General features: G+C 34.7%; 1 protein-coding gene across 1 annotated transcript; it reads left to right on the top strand.

Moving 5' to 3' along the window:
• Nucleotides 1-1465: 1465 nt before the first annotated feature.
• LOC124365956 (synaptic vesicle glycoprotein 2B-like) lies at nucleotides 1466-20874 on the top strand. Its single transcript, XM_046822109.1, has 11 exons — nucleotides 1466-1721; nucleotides 4431-4475; nucleotides 7167-7328; nucleotides 9193-9355; nucleotides 12374-12495; nucleotides 13115-13350; nucleotides 13919-14076; nucleotides 16664-16926; nucleotides 17894-18053; nucleotides 19166-19293; nucleotides 20809-20874. The coding sequence occupies exons 1-11, from the start codon at nucleotides 1703-1705 to the stop codon at nucleotides 20847-20849; spliced, it is 1497 nt and encodes a 498-aa protein (XP_046678065.1). The 5' UTR covers nucleotides 1466-1702; the 3' UTR covers nucleotides 20850-20874.
• The last annotated feature ends 1786 nt before the right edge of the window (nucleotides 20875-22660 follow it).

Here is a 22660-nt window from a genome sequence, read left to right as displayed (position 1 = left end):
ACCATTGTCGTTTTACAACAGGCAATAACAACTTGAGTTCAAGTCTATTTTCTAGTACCACTGCGCCATCACGCAGGAGATAAATTTAGCAATCAGGTACACAAGTTTAGTACCCTTGGTAAAACTATAATAATTTTTGTAAATTTTTAGTATATTTGTCAAAGTTACAGGTATAGTTAGGATATTTTAAGCATAAGAGGGATCATTAAACTATTTTTGTAATTCCTATGGACTCGTACAAGGCATATTGCGCAACACTGGAATATTTAACACCGTGTATTGTAACTGCTGAGAAAAGCTACTAACACAAGGTGACCGAGGATCGTACATGTCTTTCCGAACGAATGTTTACGACAGTTTGACCTAGAATTATCAAATTTAGTATAATAATCGTATATCTTCATCATGAAAGATCAGAAATTGGTTTTGATCTTCGTACTCCTCAGGAGTACATTCTTTAGGTTTCTGATAAAGAAAAAATATGAGGCATAAGAGAACTACTTTATTTACGTCTTGCCAGTAAGTGATGACCCCGCCAATTAAAACTCTAGGATATCACCGTTGATTTAATACGAACCAAGGCAACAACTCTATAGCACAGCCTAAAATACACCTTCTACAGGATTTACCACAGGTAAATAGCATTTAAATACAAGAACCGAAGTACAGGGAATGGGGATCTTCAATCCGAGTATTAGTCTTATTCAAAGGAGCACTGACCACTCGGTTATATGAGTTAGTCTTTCTGCTGTTGGTCAAGCTATGTTGGCTGAGTGGAAGCAAAATCAACTATAGCTGCTTGTCTATGTGTTTGCCAATAAAGTTTAGCGTTCAAGTAAAGATTAAAATGATTAATTATTATTCAATTATATTTCTTAGACGCCGAAATATCAGTACGTGTTTACACCGATTATTTCTTAGAAATGTTCATTAATAGTGCAATAAACATTGACAATCAACGGGTCATTTCAGTTTTACGTGTGCGAGACAGAGATTTCGGTTATTGAATTCTATTTATCAGTTGAAAGAACGAAATCCTTTCCTCTCACCACTTGAAGGCATAAACTTCAAACAAAGTACTCGAAGGCAGTTTGGATGTTTGCACAAGGCATCATGTTACCCCTTGGAACGTCACGTTAAACAAAGAATTCTATTCTAAACACCCTAACCTCCATAACTCCTCACTCTTTGGTCACCGGTAGCTAGTTCACACGACTAGCCGCTTATTAACGGGAATATGGCAAATACGTATATATGCAGGATAAATTAATCAATCCCAAATAGACACCGATTTAACTGCAGAACAAATTCTAGAATTTTGAGATAGGCTCCTACATAGATAGGTTTTCCACATAATTATGTAAGGTTGACCTAGAATGAAGAACTACAGCCAACACTATCAGTGTTTGTTGATGCAAGAAACTATTTTATCAAGCACACAGGGAGACGTGTACACTCTATCAGTTCTCAACGTGTTGTGTAGTGCTCTGTTTATTTCAGACATTCACCTACCGTTCGAATGAAAAAATACTAATGTTGTAACTGATACGTAAAGTGTTTAAGTGTAGTGTTATTTACGGAATTAAGTAACAGAAAGAAAATGTCACTTGTGTGAAGTTATTTTCTATTTACTCGCATAAAGTTATGCGGTGAAAGTGAGGTAATCGAAATGAAAGAACATTAATTACAGTTTTCTCTAAAGATGCAAGGAAAAGTTCAAGGTTTGTTTAGTTTGAATAAGCTTCTTATAAATCTAACCATCTAGCTAAATTAGTTTTATTGTGTATTTATTTTATTTTTGTTAATAAAATTACAAACATACCTATATAATTTTGAATATTAATACTTCTATCACTTGAGGAAAACCGAATTATATAGATTGTTTTACAACGTAAAAAAATAATATTTAATTCCTCAAAATTGTTAATTGTCCTCCTGAATTTTGTTATTTACCTCTCTTAAAATCAACGTAAATTCATAGTTGAGAGGTGAAATTTTTATTGGAGTTAGTTATTCTAACTTCAGATTACTTCTTTTTATTAACTAGTTTATAGTTTACATCAGGATTGTTAATTCTGACAGTCCAAAATATACATTTCACTTAGTTAATACATTGTTTACCTAGGTATTTTAATAGATTTGTAATAACCTATTGCTCTCTTTGTATGAAAAAATGTATGTCTAAGTACGTATGTATATCTACTACGCCCGCGAGTATTAACTATCTTTACAAATATTCGTTATTGTGGGCAATCTGACTAAAAGGGCGTAATTCCAGAAGCAAACTGCTTTTTTGAAAGAAATCCTGTAGACGCCTTGTGTTTGAATGGACTTCAACCAAAGTTAAGATAAACATAATTGAGACAGTTGGTGAGTGACATGGAACTAAAAAAAGATACCTTAGTGCAAAGTGATGAGGGAGACCTTGGTGTAGTACCTAACTAAATAATATTTTTTCTGTATGAAATTTAGGTTGGTGGGTATTGGAAGATTTAAGCTTCCATAGGCAGAAGTTTTATATGTTTCCAGTTATTTTGAGTTCTCATTATGGTGAATTAAAAAGACAGTTTTCATTGGGCTAATATTGTTAGATGCTAGGAACTTCAAAATATCGGTAACTCTGGGGCTCCGGGAGATATCAGGAGCTAAAAGATTTAAGAAGTCACGAAATTTTGTAGGCAGAAAGCCTCTAGAGAGTGGAAAACTCTAGAGGCATAGAACTCTTAGAGACAAAAGATTCCAAATTACCGTTTTATATAGGCCAAAAGCTTATAGAGTTAGAGGCGTTCTATATACAACACAATTTAAAGAGGCTGAAGATTTCTCATGGCTAAAAGTGCTCATATGCCACGAATTCTTAGGGGGAAAAGAAATTAGAAATTCCAACAGTTTATAAAGGCTGAAATCTTCCAGATACAAAGAGTTTTACGAGGTAATGAACTCTCAGAGATTGGAGATTCTAGAGAGAGTTTCAAAGCTTTAATATAGAAATGGTGTTCGGTAAAAGTGTTCCAATACTTTGGGATTTAGTTTTACACATAAAAAAGAACAACAGAGTTCATATGAAGGTATGTCCTAAAACCTTAAGTTTTTTCGTCTATCTGTATGTATATGTTTTTTTTTATATAAAAGTAATGTCTTTTGAACCAGTTACGATATAGTTATGGAACTTAAGAATGGTACTAAAGTTTTGTAGACTTTTTCAAAATAAAATATAAACAAAATCGTTTACCCGTTTCAGAATGGCGTCAAACATATTAAAGTTGAGAGTTAACAGTTGTTTGCTGCTCCTGGCCTGTGCAAGCGTATATTCAAAGAAGTCGTGCTTTCTTAACCGTTTACGGATACTGGTGAAACTAGTACCGTTGGAGTATTTTTGAAAAATTGTTGGTATCTTTTAAAATTTTTTAAACAATGTAAAACAGCTGATACATATCAAAAGACAAAACGTTTTCTGCTCACAGCTTGTGCAAGCGTATCTTTAAAGTGGTCGTCCTTGCTTATGTCTTGACGGATTCATGGGTGCTAGATGTCGTTGAAACTAGTACCATTGGAATTGAATTAAAATTCTATAAATAGTTGGTGTCTAGTACATCTTTTATAACTACACTATTTTTTGTTGTTATTTGACTCGAAAAATTTACAACAGACGCCATTTTGTTAATATTAAAGAAAATAACACAATTAGTTTTTATTTTCCTCTTATCTATTCAAACCTATGGACTAGATCTGATTGCCTTAGATAAAATATTTTTAGAGATATGAATTGAAAAAAGACTAAATGGCGGATGGCGGCTAAACGACTTATTTTTCGACCTATATTTATATGACTTTTGTTTCTTGAAATGGTAAATACTATCACCCACAGAAGTTTGTGACACCCTTTTAAGACCACCGCGCGCGCGCGCGTGTGTGTGTGTGTGTGTGTGTGTGTGTGCGTGTGTGCGCGCGCGCGTGTGCGTGTTTTATATATATATATATATATATATATATATATATATATATATATATATTTTAATTTAGGCATTTCTTTGTTTGGAGTTTTTTTTGACGATGGAAGGATTGTGCAGGACACAGGATTGTTCCGGACATTTCCCATCGTCCAGTGATACAAAAAAATCAGTCAAACTACGTTTCGAGATCTGCAATCTGATCTCTTCTTTAGGTAAATAACTAACCCAACAAATAATTACAAACTAGGTTAAAATAAACAAATCATATCAGAGCGCTGTGGTAAGCGTTCCTGACTTAAAATAGTTCATGAATATATGTAGAAAAATATTATTTTTTTTTTCTAATCTAAAGGTGAACAGTAACTTTCAAACCCACCTTATAAAGTCTTTATGTCTTGATCAACGTCTTAAACCTTAAGAATTGTACGTTTTCTAACAAAAATATGTAGATGCTAAATTTGATATTTCTTGTTCTAGGACCAATTGAGGATGTGGATTTTGAAAAAGCTATGGAAATTGCAGGTAAGTAAGATTTTGTGGTCGTACATTTACAAGTGTAAATGATTCTCAAAAACATGGACCTATACTTCTTAATGATAAAATTCGTTGTCGTTACGAATTAAGAAAGTGTGAGTTGGCCATTAGGGCTCAGGCTCGCTTAGTTGGAATGTTAAGAAAGTATAATAGTTTGAGTAAAATATTTTAAAGTAGTATATTATAATTTAATGAAAATCTTGCTAATACGAGTAAAATTTATGGAACAGATTTAACTCAGATTAAGACATTGCATGGAGCCATTCTGTTGATTCGAAGCGAATGAAGGAAAAATAAAAAGCAGGTTATCCCTCGCTAATACCCCATACATATTCTGTTAGTAGCATGTACGAATCAATAAGTGACTAATGTGGGGTTTAGATATCCATTTCTGTAGTCTTTTATGTTACTTCAAATGTATTACCATTGAAATTAATCCGAGTATCTTATGAGACACGTATCGGTGAAGGAACAAATTCATAAACATAAGCATGTGGAGTTATGTTGGATATTATCCTCTACAATCCAACCATATTTAACTGTTCGTCATCTAATATAATCAATAATCCTGCATCAGCTGATATTGTTTTAAACTTAAAATACCGTCCAACGCTTTCGAGAACTATTGAAACTAGAAATACGCTTCAATCTTTGAGTCCTTTAAACCGAGTTCTTTATAGCGAGAATCAACTTAGTAATAATACAAAATAAAAATGGTAAACCGAAATAATATGTAATATACCATACCAGATGGTACCATATGGTATCTGTATGTGTAGTTCCTTATCTTAATACTGTAAGATTTAAGGCAACCTGTATAAAATTAGCTTAAATATAGAAAAAGGAAACAGTGTTTTATTTAAAACAAACAAATTGAAAAATCAGATGCCAAGCATAAACACACTGCAGCAATGGCTTATGGGCCGTCTGCTGGGTAGGCTATCACAACGTGAAAAGTGTCAGTATTGTTTATTTTGAAGATTTAAACAAAAGCAAAACATCATCTTCCAAATACTGAAAAGTATAAAATTATAAATTAAAATATTCATTTGCATTAAATTTAAAATTAAATGTAAATTAATAAAATACTAATAAAAGATGCTTCAAAAAATATTATTAATAATATATAAAGTTGCAATGACGACTACCGCATAGGATAAAACTATTGTAACCATATCCTATAACTTGCACACATAATTAAAATTAAAAACACAAGACACTACTTAAAAGTTTCACATGTTGCTTTTTAAAATAATAACAACAAAGTAATAAGAGTAGCTTGTTAAATGTGCTAAAGAGTGGTGAGGTGGCTTTAAGATGTAAGATATTAAAATCTCGTAAATAAACGTTTGTTAAAGGTTAAATTCCTATACCAAATCCCATATTTTTTCCAAGCCTTTCATAAAATCTGACAAGACCCGCCAATCCCCCTTGTTTATCATGCTAATATAGTCATCTCAATTCAATAACCTAGAACCAAACCAAAACGTTCTATCTTTGGCTAAAATCGGACATTTACACATAAAATGAAAGACTGTTTCATTTTTCTGTAGGTTACAAAGATAACAATCAAAGCTTCCTTGTTTTAAAGAAGGTTTAAAATTCAAATCGACTGGTTTAGCTCTAACTTTAGTTACCCATAATATGGTGGCGATATCATAACATTCACAAAAAAAACTCCCGGCGTCGTCGGATCAAGGTCAAGAGCTAAATATTTCTGATGATAAGGCGATGTTATCGCTCTTCCAGCACAATCTGCCCACCACCTGCTTCTCACTCCCTCTGCCACGCGTATGCTGATGTTCTTTATATTATATATTAAAACCACAGCTGTGTGGTTTTAATTAATTGATATTACGTAGTAACATTTTTATCAACGTTAAAATTTATGCCAAAGGCTTTCTATTGTTTATACCAAGGTAATTTTTAATCAATTTTTTGTTATTGCTAAAATATGTGGTAGCTTGTTTTAAATCATCCAAAGAACTTTGCAAATGTAATTTAGATCCAATGTTATGGCATCATATACCAACCTATCTAATTTTGGTTTCAGATAGATCACATAATGTGGGAAATTATGTGGTAGACGTATAATTTTCCTAGTAAAAGAAACCTTAGTACAGATCCTACCACTTCACTTTCGACGTGTCCCCACACCTATCCTCCATAACACAAAATAATCGTACCACTGAGTCAAAACATAAAAGCTTAGCACTTAGTGGCATCAATTTATTGGCTATTAAATGGTTCCAAACTAAATTTAAAGCAGTTTTCGCCACCTTAGCTTTCTGATTTACACGGGAATTTCAGGGCAGAGAGCTAGTCAATACCATACCATCATAATCAAATATATACAAATGATCAAAACCCCATCCTGATCTTCATGTTTGGATGGTTAACGAAATCGTCCACGGTAACAAAAAAAAGATTGAACATTAGGACTTGTAAAATATAATAAAGCGCGTAAGATCATAATCCGAAACATATTTGAGTGGCTAGGGTGGATACAAGTTTTTCTTGCCTTTCCGGTAGCGAATATTGTTTTTGAATGATTTTAGCCCGATTTCCTTTTGAGAGCTTGCTACTAACAATTTGAAATTGTTAAATATATCTTTAATAATAATATGTGATCAATAAGAATGTTAACATAGAGCGAGTAATTTATTCCTCGATGACCAGGATATGGGAAATTCAGTGCGTTTGTGATTCTGGTGAGTGGACTGAGTCTATGTGTCCCAATGTTGGGTGCTATGGACGTCTCCTACCTGCTACCTACAGCCCAATGTGACCTGGACCTTAGCTCTGAGCGCAAGGGTCTCCTAGGATCTGCCTACTTCATAGGTGATGTATATTATTTCAGTACAGAGAGGGTGGGGTACAGGTTATTTATACTGGCTCTTGTATATTTTAAGGTATTTGTGATTGTTACAAGAAAAGAACCATTATGGTTCTTTATTTTTTACCATTATGGTTTTACTTTATTTTGTTGTGCACATTGAGCACTCCAGTATTCGCGGTACTAGAAGTTCAGAGATTAGAACGTGACCATAAAGCAGTTCGAATGTACAGAATTTATAACCTGGAGTTATCACCTTCTTCGTATTTGATTACAGTCACTGTCACTTAAAATGCAGAAGTTTCGTGCAACTCTGTACATCACGTATTTTTTATTTACGTGATGTATGTACAGCTTTAGAGTCAGTTATATTTTAAACCAGCACTTACGTTAGAATATTAATTTAAGTATTACAAAATAATTCTATTGTTAGTTTTAATCTATTCGAATCTTCCTGCTGTCAGATTTTAGTTATATTCATTCATAGTTGGGAAAGGACCTGAAGTCATTTATATAAAATTTAATATTCCAATTTACATAGTAACAAAGACATAGTATGTGAAAATTAAGACATTAGTGATGTAATGTACTTTATCACTAATATTCATATGTAGTCAACTAATATTTGAGTAGAATGAGATAAAGTAATTCAAAATATAGATAAAGTAATTCAAAATATTTATTGCTGTCAAATTGTAATGCTAAGTATAAGATATGTTTGTATGGTTAAGTATTGTAATTAATCCGTAAACATTTGTTTTAACTTGGTGCCTGGATTACGATTGCAAGACATTCCAGGACAATATTATGAGGATATAAAGTTTCCAAAACTATCATCCTAGTTTTCTAGTTCACACATTGACCTACGCGTGGCTATGGTGACCCTATACCGCGAATGGAACTATCTAATCATACATTTTTTTTTGCGGTAGCATTTATTCGTTTCATCGATTCTTTAGTATTTTGTGATTTTAACTTATAAACTTGTAGTTTAGTTGAAGTGTTAAACTTTAGATTGTCATCACTAAACCGTTTTAAAAAAACAAAATATTGTACAATTTAAATTTAAACCTCAATTTTTGCTTTATTCTCTAAGAATTATAAAGATGTTATAAACGTTTCCTGTTTATACCTGTTACGGAATAAATTGCCGACATTAAGAACACGATTCACAGTATACTTAACTGACTACCAAGTCAAAGTCGATATTAAATATTATTCTATATTAGTAATTCTTCAATCCTGATGTATTACATGCTTTCAGCAATAAAATATATCCCAAACTTTACGGCGAGTGCTACTATAGATTTGAATTTGGCGCGTAGTCTATCAGTAACCGCGAACACGATAGTCAGCTGCGTCAACCTTTAGGTAATAGTTTTAAAAATGGGAGCCTCCTACTATCGGGAATTCTACTGGACAGGTTCTGGTAGGATGATTCCTGTCTACGTTAGCAAGCGGAGAGCGGAGGTTATGTCGGAGTCGTTGTGCGGCTATCGGGTAGAGTATACCAGGTAGAAGTGTATGTGCATTGTCTAGGCTTAAGTATAATTGTTAGGGATCTTTCGGAACCGTATCTAAATATTAGTTTATCTTTTCTCATCAAAGCTAGTTGGGTTTGGATAGGGGAAATCTAGTGGCGGATCCACGGTTAATTATCAGTCCCCTGGAAGGGTGCTCTCTTCCGGTCGCGTAGACACGAGGTTGCAACTTAAACTTTAATGATTAGATTTTATTTAAATTGGAATAAAAACTAAAATAAGTTCTATTTACGTTGAGAAGCTACAAAATACAACTGTAGCATTGAAATAATGGATGAGAACCTATAGTCACGTAAAATGTTATTTTAACAATGAAACTTTCTTGCAGGTATAATCGCAGCTTCACACCTCTCAGGTTTCCTAGCCGACACTCGGGGGAGAAGATACATCCTCGTGAGGGGAACTTCATTAAATGTGATTGTTTACATTTTCGGATCTATGGCTCCAAATGTTTGGTTATTTGTCCTCCTTAAAATACTATCTGGTGCACTGTAAGTAACATTTAGAGTGGTATACCTTTTAAATGTAAAATTAAGATGATTGTCGTCTAACATAAGTTATACAAGTTAACGTGATACTGCTTTTTATGATTTATGATGTTTTCAAATAACCAAAAACATTTCGATTTCAAAATGAGGATTATAAAAGTTATAAATGTTATATGTTATGTTATTTCAACTAACGAAAAGAACATGAGGGAACAACTCATAATACTTAACCCTACAGGACGTTTGCGCTGTTTCCGGAGCAACAGGGCATTCAAGATGGGTGAGGTTGAGAGTAGGGGCCGATTCCGGTCTAGATCCTATTAGGAGGGTAACGAACATTATTCCAAACTTTTCCCTTTGAAAGAAGGGAAAGCTAGCCCTGTTCCAGCCTCTTCTACTCCAAGAAAACACGGGAACGAGATTACACCGTCGTGTATAGACTTGAAAACACTTTGGTACTTTTGGATTAAACGGAGGTCGCCTACTCAGAGCACGCCACGGCTGTTATGTATAGGCAAATTATTGTAGAATGTGTTTGTTTATCACTGTACGATAGTTATCAAGATCAGGGAAGTTATGTCACCGCTTCGAGTCGGTCAAGGTCATTAGCCGGCATGTGGCACCGTGTAGCTCGTTATGAATCGCTCTTACCGCTAGTTATATCTTGTTATATTTGTAGCTCACTCAAGCATTCGTGATCAGACTCTATAGAATTTTTATATTTTACTGAGCGGTATTATCTCGAAGAATGTTTTTAGTTCGTCGCTGTGATGACCGAAGGCATTATTGTTAGCCCGTTCAATTTATAGTTCCTTTTATGACGGGTTTCTTAAAATCTTTTGGGCTTTCCGACACTTATAAAAGCCGCAGTGTGCTCTGAATGGGTAGCCCGTTTAATCAGAGAGTGCCAAAACGTTTAACGATAGGAGTAACCCGCTTACAATTATCATTAAATGTTCTGAATCCTACGCAATAAATCAAACATATAGACCAGCCCTTTTTTACCCCAATATCTTGCATTTGCGGTTGGTGAGTGCTCCTAGACATTTATTAGGCTGCCCACATTTAAACAACATTTTGGTGTATGCTGTACTTAGTATAGGTTCTGGGTGTTATGACCCCTTTTGTGGGTATTCTAAGATTTACATAACGTTATATTTTCTTGTAATTTATAAAAATTTGAACTAAATTTTTGTTTAACTTTTGCTAACTTATATTAAATGTATCTTTTTACAACGCATTGATACCCTAGAAGGACTTCTAGTATTATTTACGTTCCTTTTCACTTTTCTTCCATTTCGGGAAGATGAGAAGAGCTTTTAATCAGGAGTTACAGTTGCATTAACAACAAATCCTTACATTTTGTTCATCCAAGGGGAGATATGGTCCAGAAGTCGAAAGCTAATTTACATTGTATAAGCTCACCACCTGGTTTATCTTTAAATCGATAGCGAAATGTCTCGTAAGATAGAAATCGATTGCCAGCCGATTTAGTTTTCGTGGAGGTGGAAATGGAAGAGTATCGAAAAGGCTGAAAATTAAAAGGTATTTTTTTTCTCCGAACATATTTCTTATCTTTTTCCTTTCAAACTTAAAAAGATCGTCACACAAGTAATAATTATTCACTAGCAGACAACTAGAAGAGATTGACATTCACCATACTCAACCAAATAGTCGGACTGCAAATGGTGAGGTGATTGATTTAACATTTATTTACGTTTATGACTGTTGATTTGAAGTGTAGAAGCTAAGAAAAATACAGTCTAAGAAAAAATTATAATCTATAAGCACACAGACAGACAGACAGACAGACATCATTCGACTTTTTATATAACATTAGTATAGATTGAAAGAGCGTGTTACTCCTATTCAACTGTTTTAAGTAAATATTTTTTTATGTCAGCATAACAATGTCAATTTAACCACTATTTTCAATTTGTTTACATTTATAGTGTTAAAACAGAGTAACCTTGAGAGTAATATAACTTCTTATTTAAACCTTTTCTGCAATGACTGTTTAGCACAGAGTAAGAAATTATACAGATAAGAAAATTAAATGCTTTAGTAAAAAAATAAAATTTTTAGACTGCATTTTAGGAAACATTAAGTGTGTGTGCATTGCTTGGTCAGTACTGTAATGAAGATATCAATATCCAACTTTTGCTATATATTTAAAGAATGTTTAGTTGTCTTTTGACAGAAGTAAAGTATTCAAGTATGTACTCGTGTATTTATATGTGTATTATATATATTATAATTATTATAATGTGCCATAAAGTGTACATTTATATTCATTACAGTTTATAAGTATATATTGTTCCATAGTTGATTTTGTCTTTGTATATATACACTATTTTATATATATTTTTTCGCTAGAAAGTTAATTATATTTCAAAAGCAAAATTTTAATTACCTTTATTGCCATAATTATTATAATATGCCATAAAGTGTACATTTTATATTCATTACAGTTTATAAGTATATATTGTTCCATAGTTGATTTTGTCTTTGTATATATATATATATATATATACACATATAAAATAGTGTATATTTTCTTGAACGGAGAAACAAAGACAAAATCAACTATGGAACAATATATACTTATAAAATGTAATGAATATAAATGTACTCTTTATAGCATATTATAATAATTATGGCAATAAAGGTAATTAAAAATTTGCGTTTGAAATATAATTAACTTTCTAGCGAATAGCTCATACACGTCCAAAGCCTACGTTAACACTCAAACTGCTATGGACACTGCTCTATAAACAGATATATAAACATATCATTTCTAGTAACTATTTTGAAATGAATTTCAATAGAGTTGTTGAATCTGGTGTCTAGTTAATGCACAAAATACAACATTACCCAAGTATTAAATACCATAAATAACAAACACTACTTACATTGTTCTTAGTGAAGTAATCAATAAGGGTACAGAAAAACATAATAGTTTTTAAAAGATCCAGTGTCTGGTTTTGAACTTGTTTTTTCCCTAACCAAGGTGTTGCCCAGGTGTGCCTCTGTCCTAACTGCTATGCTGCCGCTCCTGGGAGAGCTCGTCCCCCGCAGGAGAAGTTCTCAAGCCGTGCTGGTGGCCATGTCCTTCTCTTCTCTGTATCTCCTGTATTCTTCTTGTATGTTATTAATAACTAAGTTTTATTTCCCCCCATATAACGATAACGTTACAGTCCTGTGTGCTTTTACAAATTCTCTTTCTTTTAGAGTCATCTAATATAAAAGGTGTTTTTTTTAGAAAACTTGGTTACTGAAGAAGTCTGCAAATCCATTAAAGTCTAAAGGCATAGTGGTCAAATGAGACAATTTAGTAAAATGTGTACATAAATGGGTACATTGGATAATCGTTCAATTCTTAAATAAAGAGTGGTTGCCTTAATGACAGAATCGGCGTATTTCTACATAGGAATACCAAATGCTAAAAATAAACAGCTCCTTATAAACAAGTCTGCTGTTGTTTTAACATCACTGTCTTAATGGCAACTGTAGTTCCACGTATTGAAGAATAGTATCACTATTATGGTAATATTCAAGTGAGCCAAGTTTTATTTATTATGACGCAAATGTATTTAAAAGAAATCAATATTGATCTAGAATCCATTAAAACAATTTCGACAGACTATTTTATATTGTCCTAAAAGTCATGTGGCATTTGTCATAAAAGTATCCAGAAAAGGAGAATGGTTAGCCACTCATAGCTGTCCCTGTGTTAATGTTTTAGATGTTTACAATTTTCAGTGATTGGGTGGCTGATCCTAGGAGATGAATGGACGATCAACCTTTACCTCCTAAACTTCACTCCTTGGAGGCTGTTCTACCTGTTGTGCTGCTTCCCCAGCCTCCTCTCCGCCACCCTCCTTCTTCTCATTCCAGAGAGTCCCAGGTTTCTGCTAGCCAGTAACAACGAAGATGCGCTAAAGGTTCTCAGGAAGATATACTCATATAATACAGGAAACATAGCTGAATCCTACCCAGTAAGTCTATATACATTCAAATAATTAATTAGAATAATATTCATCGAATATGTATGAAAAGAAAATTTACAATAGTTTGTAAGTAATAAACTTGATTAGTAATATAAAATGTCGATTAAAAATGTAAAGAACGGTCAGTTTTAACATTTAGTCGTGCAAAAGTTAAAATTTACACAAAGTTAATTTTACCCAAATACTAATCTAAAAATGAATCAAATAGGCAAATCAAATATTCCAGCTATTAAAAATAAGATGAAGTGATTGGATACTGGCATAATGCTAAAATATAATAGAGTTCAGTAATCTTATATTCACATAATCAGGTTTCTATAACTGTATATAATATTTTAAATATGCAACAAATACTAGTTGGAGTAGAAACATTCAGGGGACAAACAATGTATTCACTTATTGTTGGTACTCATTAGACCCGATTAGATACTAATAGGACTTTTATTAACTTTTATACACATCAATTTGTATTGTTCAAGGAAGTAAATGATACACCGTCTTGTGTAAGTAAGTAAAAATCGTGCAACCTGCTCAAGCTCTGATGGTTTATTCCCAGGTGCAATCAGTGACCAAGAACGCTGATGAGGCCAGTTCTCCCGAGGGAGCAGCCGGGTTACTACGCCACATCCTCGACCAGACACTGCCATTGTTCAAATCTCCTCACCTCAGGAATACTATTCTTTGCAATATGCTTTCATTCATTTTCTTTCTTTGGTATGTGAATAATTGATTTATGAGTAAAGGCTTAAATAATTAAAAGTATAGATTGTTGATTTATCTGTCACTAGTGACGAGTATGCAACGTACAAATATTCTTCAGATTCAAAATACAAATCAATTTGTGATCAAAGAACCACATTGTATAGGAATTTTGTATTACATTCAGACTGACTAGTCTGAAAATGTAAATTATTATGTTTTGGTCTGATGTAAACGCCTTTTTATTAAGCCTTTTTTTAATTGGTGAATTTTCGTGTGTTCATCCAGTTAACGCTAAAACATATCACATCTGAAGGCATTAAACATCATAATTGTTACAGCCACGACACGATGCTACTTTGGCTGCCCGAGATTACCAACCGTATGACCTTCTATAATGACTTGTCTCAGCAATCGGCTTGTTTCTGTGAAATGGTGGAGTCTAAGGTAAACTCCCAACCAAACACTAGTATTTTTACGTAGAGGGAATGTATTTACGCACAGAGTGTGAGTCTGGGGCTCGCCCCGTTCAACACGGGAAATACCCACTAAACCCTCTACGGGCGGTAACCTTTTTCTGGATTGCTACATGTGTGGCCGAGTGTACTGCAAAGCAGAGCCGTGCTACTTTTATGGAGCCTAAGTAAGAGTCAGTCAGGCAACCCTCTTCTCGTTTCACGCAAAGGACAACGTGGACGAACGCGGAAACGGTCTTCCACGTGTTCTTGCATCGCTGCATTGTCCCCACCATGATTTCTGGAGAGACATCACTGATAGTAGAGACACGCGTTCTTCTGTGTTCGGTGAAACACCCGCACTCGAAGAACGAATGACGAGCGTCATCATCATCCTCTAGGCAGTCCCTCATCGAGGTGACCTTACCTTCCCCATCCGGTGCAGGTACTTTCCTAAAGTAGCTGTGCCCCATCAGGAACTGACACATGTAAAAGTTAATCTCCCCGTGGCCGCGGCTTCTGATGAGACGAAAGGTCCAAAGACTGTCTTACGTAGGGTGCCAAACGTTCATGGTTTATCTCCTCGCTGTTCCCGACACTTCTTGTCACCCCTGATCGGAGACAAGGCGAAAGATCGTTCGTCTCCCAACGGTGAGCAGGTCGAGGGCAATGACTCCGACCACAACCATGACCGCCGCACCCGACACCGTGGAGGAAGCACTAGGGTAGCTAGGCGCTTCTCTCCACTGGACTTCCATCACTTGCTTATTATACATATTGGTCCTAATAACACCCACCTACACCTCTGCACTATACAGAAGTGTGGCATTTAAAGATGGACGTAAGGAGATGTCTATGGCTTGTTCTAGAGCCACCTACATTTCCCATCAACCAGCTGAGTGACATTACAACCTTAGTGCCTTGTCGCACACCATCTAGTATTCCCAGTACTAAAAGCGGTAATCGAGCATCACACCCAGATACTTGGCTGCAGTCTTTGTCTGAATTCAGACGCTACCCACAGTCATGGAAATCACAGTGGGTATTCTCTGTCGAGTGAGCATGGCGATCTCGTTCTTTGCGACCACCAGCTCGAGACCGAGAGGTGACCAGAATCATCACTTGGTTATGGCGTAACTGAGCCAACTCTGCAGTCCTAGCAGTAATGAATACGGCTACGTCATCTTCCCATCAGGAAACCAAGAACAAATCGAGCGGCATCTCAAGGAGCAGCAGACCATCGTAAGAGACATACCAGAGGTCAAGGCCGAGAATCGACCCTGCTCCGCTTCGGCTGTGACGATCCTCGATCCTGCCTTCTTCGGTCTCGTATGACAGTTGACGGTCCCTCAGATGGCTCTGCACAACTACCAGGAGATAGTCGGGCACTCTGAAGTTCCACTGCAATGACCCTATAATGTTAATCTAACGAGCAAAGTGTAATGCAATCTTTATGTCTAGGGCGACCGACATCCCTGTCAACCGAGCCTAATGATTGAAGGTGAACAGCGCCGATCACTTCCATGATGACAGTCAAGGTAGAGTGCCCCTTCGAAAGACGTGCTGTCGATAGGACAAGACCAAGGCGGCTTTGAATCCAAACACCAGTATCAATGTCAGCTGTCAAGTCGGCATGACTGTTACAGCCACGACACGATGCTACTTTGGCTGCCCGAGATTACCAACCGTATGGCCTTCTATGATGACTCGTCTCAGCAACCGGCCAGTTTCTGAGAAATGGTGGAGTCTGAAGTAGAATAAAAACCAAACACCAGTATCAATTTGAGCTGTCAAGTCGATATGATTGTTACAGCCACGACACGATGCTACTTTGGCTGCCTGAGATTACCAACCGTATGGCCTTCTATGATGACTCGTCTCAGCAACCGGCCTGTTTCTGTGAAATGGTGGAGTCTGAAGTAGAATTCAAGCCATACACCAGTATCAATGTCAGCTGTCAAGTCGATATGATTGTTACAGCCACGACACGATGCTACTTTGGCTGCCCGAGATTACCAACCGTATGGCCTTCTATGATGACTCGTCTCAGCAACCGGCCTGTTTCTGTGAAATGGTGGAGTGTGAAGTAGAATACAAGCCAAACACCAGTATCAATGTCAGCTGTCAAGTCGATATGATTGTTACAGTCACGACACGATGCTACTTTGGCTGCCCGAGATTACCAACCGTATGGCCTACTATGATGACTCGTCTCAGCAACCGGCCTGTTTCTGTGAAATGGTGGAGTCTGAAGTAGACTACAAGCCAAACACCAGTATCAATGTGAGCTGTCAAGATGATGTACAAGATGATGTGTTTATCCCCAACATCATTCTTGGAGTTGCCCATCCCACCGCTTTGCTGGCCGGTAGCTTCCTGGTCCGGCTGGTCGATCGAAGACTGAGCATGGGTGAGGAACCTTACACTCTAAATAAATTTGGGGTGCATTAGTAATGTTCAACCTGACAACTGTACGTCCACCGATCAGTTACAGTGACTGAGCAAGGAACAAGCTATGCCAACTGCCATGATTGTAACAACAACGTGGACACAAATATTTTGCTATGTCAATTTTATTTTACCATCAGTAATTCCATAGAATAATTAATCAAAATTTTCCTATTTATTTAAATGTTATATTAGATTTAATATTTCACATTTATTTATTGGTTACTTATTTGTATGGGCGGCTTTAATAGCTTTATTTCGTTTAGTAGTCGGTTGGGATTAATCTTTTTCATTAAATTACGTTGAAATTAATTTAATGTTGAGAAGTTTTGATTGGATTTGATGTTGCAATTATTTTCTCGTTCAAAAGTTTGACGATATTTTTCATTTTTGTAACTATATTTTGTCGTAACATCTTTGAATGCAATGTTATTCCAACCATTAGTGATATTTTGGTCCAACTGGATTATATATTATTTAACCTAATTGATAAGAGTAACGGAACAGATTAAAAGTCTTAAATAGAACTATGTGTACTTACAACTGAAGCTATTTGTGATCGTCATTGCTTGCGTCACACATAGGTCGATGAATTTACACACAACTTGCATTTTATGTGTTTACAATTACATATTTTTATACAGCTGTTATAATTTATATATCTCACAATCGTATAAGCATTCAAATTACAGGGTCAAATTACAATTCTCTTAATCAATAAATTTTCCTTTTGTAGTAATTAAAAATGACAGCGGTTTTAAATGAGTCAATTCCTCCATAGTCAAAAGGAAAATTTTCAGTATTATATATTTCAAGATTAAGCCACTTTAACTTTTCTCTGTTAAATTGGAAAATTTTGTATTAAACCATTTCTAAATTTATACACTCTCAGTATCATTATGTTTTTAAATGTGCTATGATGTTTACAGCGATATTTATGACTCTATGCAGTTTGATGATCCTTCTTGTCACTCTGATGCCGACTTCCCTGCCGATCACCCTCTTACTGACGGGTTTCCCAATCCTGATGTCGGTGTGCAACAGTATGACGTCCAGCATCACCATTGAGATCTTTCCTGCGTGTATTAGGTGACTTTGTAAGCAGAATTCACAGTTCTGCAGAATATTTAGACATGGTTTTAGTACTTTTAGAAACGTTAACTTTTATTAATGCGTGGCTAATTTGGAGCCAGGAACTATTTCTAACACATAATCCAATAAAACAAGGAGTCAGCAATAACAAAACCAAAAACTAGCCAACAAATTATGGTTCAGATAATTTCAATATTTTACTGTTTTTTTTTTATATTTGAGACGAGTAAAAATTTTGCTATGATCCTCAATCATAATTACAAGATCAGAGCGTATTTATTGTAGTTTTTTAAGCGTTAGGCGCTATACGAGAGATGAATAAAATACTTCAGAAACAACAACATAACAATATTTCAAGGCGCTGAACAGAAAAGCTCTCAAAAAAATGATTGCCTTCTAGATTTGAATTAGTCAACAAATATACTAAAAAAAACATCCCTCCAGATATCTTTGTGATACCTTAAAGCCTTTGTTTAGTTTTATTACACCAATAATTAAAATAAAAAATATGTTTGTTTATTATACAAAACTAACATATTAAATACAGGCTAAACAACTTGCCTCTTTACTGTCTCTTAATCACATAATGAATCATGTATAGGAGTTAATTCTGCAAAGTGCAGAGGAAGGACTGTGCGTTAATTTATGGTATAAGAGATTTTTTAGGATAAGTGGGTCAACTTGTTAGAGTAAATGAAATATAAATCATGTGATATATTAAATAGATTAGTGGAAGTTTGTTAGATTATATTTGATTTTGCCTACCATAGTGGGTATTTAAGGAACAACTAAACATATCTAGTAAACAAACGTAAATCTTGCAAACCATAAAGCTCTAATTATGTTATTATACAAACTTAAATCGGCCACCATATCGGGCCTTATCGGCCCTTTGTTTTTCAAACACTGAGTTTAGTCTTTTTTTGGGCTACAAGAAGGAGATTATTAATCGTAAATTTTGAGTGGTTTCCTACTTAAAATAAAAAAAAGAATAAATAAGAAGTTTTAAGTAAACTAATAAACAACTCAAATGATATTTCAATTATTAAAGGGTTACTATGTTTAGTTCTGTATATTTGGTTGTTTCATTTCATTCTACATTGACGTAGGGCCATGGCAGTCGCTCTGATGACCATTTCTGGTAGGTTGGGCTCAGTCGCTGGCGCTCATCTCTTCAGCCAGCTGATAGATTCCCACTGTCTACTTCTGTTCCACCTGTTATCTCTTGCGCTTATCTGTAAGTATTAGTGAACGTTCAGAATATTGCTGGATTAATAAGTTAGTTCTTTTTGAGAGATATGCTTATAACTAAAGATTTATATAGCTGATAGATTCCCACTGTCTACTTCTGTTCCACCTGTTATCTCTTGCGCTTATCTGTAAGTATTAGTGAACGTTCAGAATATTGCTGGATTAATAAGTTAGTTCTTTTTGAGAGATATGCTTATAACTAAAGATTTATATAGCTGATAGATTCCCACTGTCTACTTCTGTTCCACCTGTTATCTCTTGCGCTTATCTGTAAGTATTAGTGAACGTTCAGAATATTGCTGGATTAATAAGTTAGTTCTTTTTGAGAGATATGCTTATAACTAAAGATTTATTTTATATTGTTGAGAAAACATATAGTTTACAATATAGTGAATGATATATTTATGAGTCCTCAGTATTTATTTCGATGTACGAAAGAGAGAAATAAATAAATACATTCAGGAAGACCTTATTTCTCTAAAACATTACAAGAAGTATAAGATTAGTCGCGATATAAATTTAGCAGATTATACAATAATTATTCAACAATGAGATATTTGGCGATAAAACTTATTTACAAGCAATCTTAACGTATAATCATGATTAACTGTATAAAATAGCAACAAATTTAGTCCCAGGAAAGTCCACGTAAACTTAGCAAATTCCGAAAAATTAGGCGCGCACAGTTCGCAACCGCCCGCTAAAACAGTTATTTTCCCTAAAACAAGAATGACCTCTAGCATGGTGTATGATTTTTAATTCCTTCAGGAACTTATTACAAACTATTCACCGTTCGCATCAGCCATGAAACGAACAGTATACTAATAATAAAGGCTGATTTGGCGCTAATGTTGACTGAATTTGAACTGGCCTGTCCCACGTAACGACATTAGTGGGCGGTGCAATTGATAACCATTATGGATGGTTAGTTGTCCACATGCCATCCCTTACTACCTCTCCTTGCAGAGGCAATGCTGAAATATAGTGAAATTAAAATTCTCTTTAGAAAATTCATCAGTAAATCAATCAATAATAATTAATAAATGTTAACTGATAGGAATATTTTGCTGGATGTAATAAAACCGTATAGGTTTTATGTATTTTAACTTTTAATTCTGCTCGGTGGAAATTTATACGCCTGACCATTTGACCCCCCACTGTATTCACGCGACTGAGATGTATGGACTACTTTCAAACTTACTAACTTTCGTAAACAGTATTACAAAGTCAGCATACAAGTAGTGAAGCTTGAAAGCTTCTTTCTCAAATATACAGAGGTTTATCATTTTTGATGAAATTCCCTCAATACATTGTATTTTTTAAAACCTGTAAATGAAGTTGGCCTTTAAGCTTCTGTATTTATCTTAGTGATTCGTTTATAAGTATTAAACACATTTAGAACAAATTATATATATATATATATAGATATATTACTACTTATTTTTATAATTAAATTAAATTTTTTAATTATGTTAAATCTTAAATTGTGTTTTTTATTCAGTTCTAGCAGCTCTGCCATTCCGCTTCCACCTGAAGAATTGAAGATAATCGTTGGTGAAATTTAATTTAAAAAATTAAAGATCATTGTTTAGTAAACATATTTCTAGAGGAGCAGCAATTTGCAAAGACGGCATTAAATTATTTAAGTCAAATTTGTACTTAATATACATTCAAATTCCCATTATCCTATTTCAAATTTTATAGTTTTGGATAAGGAAATTTTCACTTGCATTACAACTAAAGAATTATAAAAAAAAATCAAAATCCATACTTCTATTTGGCGTATTCTTAACACATGATCCGTTTCAACATTCAGTAATAGCTACTTAACTTATCTTATTTTGGTTTTAATAGTTATGCTAAAGACCATAGGAGGTGGACATTTTAAAAGTTACTACATTTTTAATATACGAACCCAACTGTGTGAAACGTTTTCTGATAATGCCACATTAATACTCAAAATTGTATTAGAGTTATGTAAAGATGCCTGAAAATAAATAATTTAGGTAAGTTATATGGCCCAAATACCGCCCAACTAAGAAAAGATGCATGCAATGTTACCGTTTTGTCATCTTAATGCATTCAAACTAAAATAGTATGTAAGGTATAGGCTTATATTCAACTACATCATCCTGAATTATACACATAACCGTTATATATTACATTTTGCAATTTTATTTATGTAATAAGTCATATTCCGAACAATTGTAAAGTGTTCAAAATATCGCCCACCACATAAAATATTATTCCACAATTCACCTACCCAGAAAGGGGTTCAATGTATGGTCAAAGTAAGGTTTTAAATAGTTTAGAATAGAAAGCGTGTTTCTTATACTATTTCACGATACTAACATGATTATAATGACACTTATGATTAATAAACTATGGTAACAAACGACAGATAACTCACCTGGCCTCAAAGTCTTCAAAAAGTCACCAAAAATTATCCGAATGAACGAACCCCACCAAATCAACACACTGCCATGAAGGTGGACAACATAGTTTATACGTTTGCCGTATGGTAGCAGCACTATCCACCATTACCTCTCACTGGGCGATATTAGGAGCCTGGGGAGTGTTGGGCCATATACATTCCGTCTAAGTCGCATAATTGTTATTTTATAAGTTAATTGTTTGGACAAAGGGCCCAATAAAGTTATTTCCATACAGAAATATAAATATTTTTTGTTACCTAACATCCTTAAAACTAGCAGAATTTATCACTAACGGCATCTAACAAAGACATCATTGTGAGGTGTTTCGGTGAAATCGCTTTTTATATCGTCTGCCCTGATAGTTGCAGTCGTGCTGGGTTCTATTCCAGGGTTGAGATATCGCCTTATAATTTTATCTTACCCGCGCCCTCACTGTGCGCTGGTAGAGATCGATGTGATACACAAGGTTTAACGTAAGTGAACAGAAAATCTCAGACTCGTTCAGAGCGAATTCAGTTATTCGCACTCTTCAATAGAACGATATCATCACAGTTTTCTGTTCTATGTCTCGAGATTTTACGTAAATAAATGTCGATTAGAACTGTCAATGCCCCGTTCTAAAATGTGACGTTTAGAAATAACTCCTATTGTGACGACGACTATTTGGCAATTTTTTGTGCGCGAGAAAACAGATTTTTAATATCGGTGGTCCGCGAGATCTTTATTCCACAGCCGTTGACTCGAACCGGTCTCTGTATCGTCTGCTCGTTTCTTCTTTCTTCAGTGTGTTGTTGTGCTGTGTTAAGCTGAGGTTATGATTTGGCTTTACAAATATCAAAATAAATATTAAATATATCAAACCAAACAAATTCGTTCTTTATACTAATAACATAAAATTATCATATAAAGTTAACCTGA

The sequence above is a fragment of the Homalodisca vitripennis genome, chromosome 1 (assembly GCF_021130785.1).
Source record: "Homalodisca vitripennis isolate AUS2020 chromosome 1, UT_GWSS_2.1, whole genome shotgun sequence".
In the NCBI taxonomy this organism is placed as follows: domain Eukaryota; kingdom Metazoa; phylum Arthropoda; class Insecta; order Hemiptera; family Cicadellidae; genus Homalodisca; species Homalodisca vitripennis.
Note: the sequence above shows the minus strand (reverse complement) of the source record. Positions and strands in the feature narration are given on the sequence as shown.

What these genes read in the sequence shown, in the direction of transcription:
- LOC124365956 (XM_046822109.1), top strand. An exon ending in AAAAGCTATGGAAATTGCAG is followed by an intron (nt 4,476 to 7,166) that starts GTAAGTAAGATT and finishes CTCGATGACCAG; the next exon opens with GATATGGGAAATTCAGTGCG. An exon ending in GTATCTCCTGTATTCTTCTT is followed by an intron (nt 12,496 to 13,114) that starts GTATGTTATTAA and finishes TACAATTTTCAG; the next exon opens with TGATTGGGTGGCTGATCCTA.